This window comes from Amphiura filiformis, chromosome 13 (assembly GCF_039555335.1).
Source record: "Amphiura filiformis chromosome 13, Afil_fr2py, whole genome shotgun sequence".
NCBI lineage: Eukaryota > Metazoa > Echinodermata > Ophiuroidea > Amphilepidida > Amphiuridae > Amphiura > Amphiura filiformis.
Window position 1 is genome coordinate 9,539,633 of NC_092640.1, and position 6,685 is coordinate 9,546,317.

A 6,685-nucleotide genomic window follows, 5' to 3' on the forward strand; every position below is an offset into this window, starting at 1 on the left:
GCCCTTATTTCCAAAAATTGGCCAAATATTAAAATTGGACTTTTATTGATAGTTAGGACTAACTAAAGGATTAGGATTCAATTATGTTTCAGTTGGCAAAACAGGACATTTTTTTAATCCCCAAAAATTAGTTCTGTATTTTTCTGGAATGGGTAGAACAATGACAATCATGACAATTCCCATGACCCATGCCCTGCACACTGACATCAGGCTTAGTTCCAGTAACTGTAACTCTGTATCTTTTAACAGACAAAATGTCAGTATATTAAAGGATAGGACCGAAGGCATGCTGGTAGATCTAAAACTTAAAACATCAGGCCAGGGTGCACAGCGATATTTCCCTACCCAAAACATAGCGCCATCTCTTGATATACGGATATTTGACAGCGAAGTAGTAACTGAACTACGAAAAACTATCTGTACAACAAATTTCAAAACAAAACCCGACATGTAGAAGATCATTTTACAACTCTCATATTCCCAAAAATACATACCGGTACTGTATTGTAGAAAATTCAAGCAATTTCCGATGGGCTGTTTTGATAAAAATTTTCATTTATAATAAAGGCCAATATGATGATGACATTTTGTATTACAATTTTACAATATTTTTCGAGTTTTTGCTGAGAATTTTGGAAGTTTTCTAGGGTGTATGCAAGTACGTACAATGCACACATACATGCATATGGTATCGTCCGCCTTTTAGCGGATTTTTCCTCCTTCAACCATCAATTTGGTCATATCTTCGGATTTTATCGGACCTGCCTTTATATTCCATGCCTCGGCATGCAATCGGATGTATTACAGTACACAGACATACTTAAACAGGTAGAGGTTAATAAAAGCGAGTTTCAGTGTGCAGTAAACTCATCGCAAGAATACTCTGTTAGCAATATGAACAAAAGAGTTTATCCGAGTATTCATGATACCAGCATGGTAGCCCTCATGATATAAACTGTCTGGTAATTGTCTCTTGAACAAAGAACATGCTCTGGCCATGCTTGGTACAACCTTGAAAAAAAGTACAATGGAGTCGAGTCTTGGGTTCGAGTCCAGTAGAGAAATAATAATTTGGTACGTGGCCCGGGGGGGTACTCAGTTCAAATGACCATATAGGGCCGTGCCGTAAATATGGGTAGCATTTTCATCCTTTTGGTACCCCTTTTTCAAAGCCTATTTTGGTATTTAATATGAATGGGTCCTTTTTTCAAAATTTCTCAAATTTGTAAAAACTAAGACAATTTGGGTTAAATTTGGCCGAAAATTTTGACTTTTGGTATATCAATGCATGGGTCCAAATTTATTGGAAAATTGGTATATTTATGGGTCCGCTTTCAAATTCTTAGCGGCATGTCCCTACCAAAACCAAACAATGGAGTCGAGTCTTGGGGTCGAGTCCAGTAGAGAAATAATAATTTGGTACGTGGCCCGGGGGGTACTCAGTTCAAATGACCATACGGGGACGTGCCGTAAATATGGGTAGCAAATTTATTGGAAAATTGGTATATTTATGGGTCCACTTTCAAATTCTTAGCGGCACGTCCCTACCAAAACCAAACTTGAGTATCCCCGCTCCCCCCTGGATACGTGGTCAATAGATGAAATATCGCTGTGGGACGCAGCTTAGACTCACTGAGTCTCGGGACGTTGTTTTACTTCCTATGTCCATATCCATTAAAGGAGGATTTCGTGATCCTAGCATCCTCTTTTTATGACATTTTTCAGTAGATATTCACGAAAAAAACTTATTCCCAAAATTTCAGTTGATTCCGATTTTGCGTTTGCGAGTAATGCATGATTATAATGTGTATTACACTGCTCCATAGGCCACTGTGTGTAATTTCGTTCTGGTGCACCAGAACGAAATTCAAATTTGACGATATTTTTGCAAAACGAATTAAAAGGGCATTTCGTGATCCACAGCCTCATACCCCCACTTTTCTCAAAAAAAGTTGAGATTTTTATATCACTGGAAACCTCTGGCTACATAATGTTTATGTACAAAATATTTCTTGCAGATTAATTCGTATAGCAAAGATATCGTGAAATTTGAATTTCGTTCTGGTGCACCAGAACGAAATTACAACGCATTGTCTATGGAGCAGTGTAATACACATAATCATGCATAACTCGCGAACGCAAAATCGGAATCAACTTTTATTGATGGAGCGGCCATCTAGCGCGAAACTCTAATCAAACATGACATAAAAAGAAGATGCTGGAATCACGAAATACTCCTTTAATCTGCAAGAACTTTTTGGTAGATAAACATTACATTATGTAGCCAGAGGTTTCCAGTGGTATAAAAATCTAAACTTTTTTTTTTTAAAAAAGTGGGGCATGAGGCTGTGGATCACGAAATGCCCCTTTTACACAAGCGGCTAGGGGACGCAGGGGTAACCTTGTCAATCAAATACTTCATCTATTGTGTCCAATATAAGTGATCGATGTATATCGATAAAAATAGGATCAAGATCGTGGATGAGCTATGGCGGCATGCTTTAAAACTTTACGATTCGGCCAGGTACCTCGTAGGCTGGATTCAGCAGCAGGATGTCATGACTTAATTTATTCTTTATGATAACGATTTTTTTTTTAAATACCGAAATAATAATAATAATAAAATGATGATAATATTATATACTATAATAATATAGGATTTTTTTTTTAATTAAAGAAAAACATTTTTTTTTATCATAGGCCTATTAATTAAACATGTTAAATATACCATTTCGTAACATCTTGTAGGCCCGGGTTGTAGGCCTGGTATATTAAATGTCCCGCCCCGGTGTCCCGCACACTGACAGAATGAATATTTTAAACTTGTTATATAACTTGAGAATCTGAGACGAAAATACCTAGGCCTACATCTCAGTTGAAAACGTTTATTTGGTTTTTTTAAAAAAGCAGGATATTAAATCTTATGTGTTTTCAAATTTATAGAAATAGTAAGATTTCTTCTTTTTGGTAATAACTTTATAACACAAAGTTTGAAAGTTTTTAATCTTAATATTTATTTTATATTATTATCATTATATTATTTAATATGATTATGATGAATTGATGATGATGATGTTGATGATGATGGATGCCATGCTTGTAGCCAATATTATTATTTTTAATATGTAGTACATGTAGACCCTATATGTTTTGTGATATATGAAATAAAAAATGAATGAATGAATTATTTTAACATTGTGATAACTATTCATTGTTATCATTATTAATTTTTTATTTCATTTCAAATTGTAATATTTTATATTTATTTAACTTTTATTCCAACCTAGTATTGACAGGAAGAATAGAAGGAAAAAGGAGCAGAGGCAGGAAGAGAGTGATGTGGTTATCAAATCTGAAAGACTGGCTAAAAGAAAGGGGATCGAGCTGAACATAAAGCGACAGAGCTTCTGGAGATGGCTTATAACAGAGAATTGTGGCATGACATGATCGCCAACGTGCAACGTCTTAATTAGGATATGGTCGCATGTCATGAACTGGGCATAAAAAGTGTTACACACACTAAAATGTCAAAAATCACACTGATTTGTATTCAACTGAACATAACTTTTTATTTTGTACATATCATGTATAGGAAAGTATACATTTTTAGTAAGTCTACATTACAAGGATCTCATGTGTGGCAAAAACAAAGTCAATATTCAGGGTGGGTAAAATTTATATAGGGTGTAACATAATAATAATTTTAAAATAAATGCAATTTGTTACACCCTGGTAATTTTTCCCCATTGATGAATAAGTAAAAACAGAAATTGATCTAGAAGGATGTAACCATGGCCTTTCATTTAAAAAAAAAATCTGGGGGCTGATTTCATTGTGGTTAGAACATACAGGGTGGTCAAAATTGTGTATTTTTACCAGGTAAAAAACAAGTTTTCAAGCTATATAGTCCCTTGAAAGACCTGTTTATCTGATGTGTGATTATTTACCATCTAGATAAGTTTAAAAAATCACATTTGCTTTAGTTTCCTTCTGCTTTGTAGAGCTAGTATTGAGAATACAGGGTGATCCACATTAAGCGGAGATGATTTTTGTTGTGCGATGACCAAAAAATCCATCTTCTTCATAATACATTGGATTTTGTTGTGTGGTGATAAACAACACATATTAATCTTGTTTTATATTAATCATTTCTGCTCTATTTGGTTATCAATGTTCCAAAACCTAGAAAGGAAGTATGAACAACGTACACAAAACCCCACAGAAAATGGGTCAAAATGAAGTTAATTAACAGTCAATTAATTAATTAATAGGTTGCATAACATTCAAAACTGTTTATATCATGAAATAGATCTAGTATCAAGAATACTATGTATGAAATTTGTGGTTCATGCTACTTGTACTTTTCTAAATACAGCATTTCAAAGTTGCTTCCTTTTTTGCTTTTTGTGTGTAATTCCTATGGTGTGCGACGTCCTCCCATGCGACGTCCTCCGATCCCCCGCAACCCACTCGGACATTTTGACCCCCAACTCGCTTGTTACTAATCCAAATGAGCTATAAATGGCCTTAAATGAAGGGGGAGATCAATAGCAACAAAATGACACCAAATTTACTTCTTTAGGTGATGTAATTCTGAAATTAATTGAGACTGAACAATAAAAAACCTATTCACATGTAACAAATCCCCCATATTTGATAGCCCAGTTCACGACATGCGACCATATGGTACCTAGAGAGAGAGAACTTTTATTCCATGCAAGTTTATGCGCACGAGTTAAACTTCGTCAATTTCGCACAGTGGTGCTATACCACGCAGTCGATTTGGATAATTGCCTATCGATTGGATTGATCATGGATAAACGTATCGGTGATGTCACTGGCTTTAAACTTTGGCGGACAATAGAATAACCATTGATTGACACGGTTACCCCTGCGTCCCCTAGCCGCTTGTCCTTTACTTACAATTTACATCAGTGGCTAGCGCTGGCCCGGAGGGGGTTCTCCCTGGTTGAAGGTATACGGGGATGTGCCACGGTTTTGGGGTACCTTTTCAGCAATTTTGGTATATCGATGGGTGGGTTTTCAGTGGAGACCAATGCGCCCAATTGGGCGCATTTGGGAAAATGTGCCCCTAAAAGCGCCCAATTAGGGCAAATTTGGGTGCTTTTTGGGTGTTTTTTGTGAAAAATTGGTATACTGATGGGTGGCAAAACCAGCAAAAAGTAGGTATAGAGAAAGTCAGCATCCGAAAGTCCGCGTGGCACATCCCCGCAAATTTTTTTTCGAAGAACCCCCCCCGGGAGCGCTGGACCTGCTTTAAATTTGTCATCTATTTTACATTTTAGTAACTCGACCTACCTCAGATTTGTCATATATTCTTCAATTCTTGTCCATCCAAGTTGCAACAAATAGGCCTAAAATCGGTAAAATTACAAAATAATCACTGCATCCTATACTAAAATGCAGCAAACCTTTTACGAGCGCGACTACCGTGATGTTGCAAATTCGGCGCTAACAACGCGTACGGCGCACAGTTCATTCATAAATTTCCACTCCGCAACAATATATCGCCTTAGCAGCCAATCAGAGACAAGTGCGTGCAACGCAGTATATACGCGATGTATCCTTACAATACGTACGCGCTCGTCTAAGGTTTTCTGCATTTTAGTATACATGTAGTTCCGACTATCAAGGTTTTTCTTTGTTCGGTAACTGTGGTTATTTACAGCCCGTGTGACACCAGCGCCACTAAATATTACGGGCGCACGCCACCAATTTAATTTAGCGTGTCATTGAAAATAAAGTAAAAGTTCTATTTAAAAAAAATATAATAGGGATCTAAGGGAATCTTTAACAATACATACAAATTTAATTAAAGATACCATGACTATGAATCGATTTTAACATTAAACGGACATTTCGTGATCCACAGCCTCATCTCCCCACTTTGGCTATACATAATCCCATTCATGATAATGTCTTGCACCTCAAATGTCTTGCAGATGAATTCGTACAGCCACAGTGGTTCAGCAAAAATATCATCAACCAGATAGAAATTACACACAGTGGCCTTTGGACCAGTGTAATACACATAATCATGTATAACTGGCAAACACAAAATCGGAATCAACTGAATTGGGAATAAGCTTTTTTCGTGAATATCTAGGCCTACTGAAAAATGTCATAAAAAGAGGATAGGATCATGAAATCCCGGCATGAAATCCTCATTTTCAGTTCCATCTGCGGTTTTCCATATAACTTTTGTGGGCCTCATCAGTTTGTTAGTGCTGTATTTGCATTTGATGTGTTGTAGTACAAAATGGTTAATTAAAGGGGATGCATGAACATCATTGTTTTGTTCTGCATTAGCAAATTACATTTTTGGTCCGTAAAATGCAAAAGAATATGATATCCTCTCAAAGTCTGTTGTGCGTGAAAAATGGCTGACCAATTTCGATTTCGACTTTGTTGGACTAAATTTTGAAAACAAAAAAGCATTTGAACTATCTGCATTCTGGGATTGGAGATTCTATTTTATAGTATTTTATGAGCTGTTGAAAACCGGGGGGTGCATGTCGTACGTATCAGCTCATATCCCTGTCCCTGTTTAGTACATTGTATAGACGAATCCAACGAGCCAAGTCGTGGTCAGGATTTGGTCGGCCATCTTTGGTTTCCCGCTAGCACCAACCTGTGGTTTTGAGCGCCCGATTGTGCAAATAAA

At 36.7% G+C, this 6,685-nt stretch overlaps 1 protein-coding gene across 3 annotated transcripts in view; it reads right to left on the bottom strand.

Moving 5' to 3' along the window:
- The window catches only part of LOC140167974 (uncharacterized), a 116,891-nt gene extending 111,483 nt beyond the window's left edge, over nucleotides 1–5,408 (bottom strand). For all 3 annotated transcript variants that reach the window (XM_072191278.1, XM_072191277.1, XM_072191268.1), the window contains exon 1: nucleotides 5,320–5,408. In XM_072191278.1, coding sequence (XP_072047379.1) covers nucleotides 5,320–5,333 — 14 coding nt within the window. In that variant the 5' untranslated portion in view covers nucleotides 5,334–5,408. The remainder of the gene's footprint in view (nucleotides 1–5,319) is intronic.
- Between the last annotated feature and the right edge of the window lie 1,277 nt (nucleotides 5,409–6,685).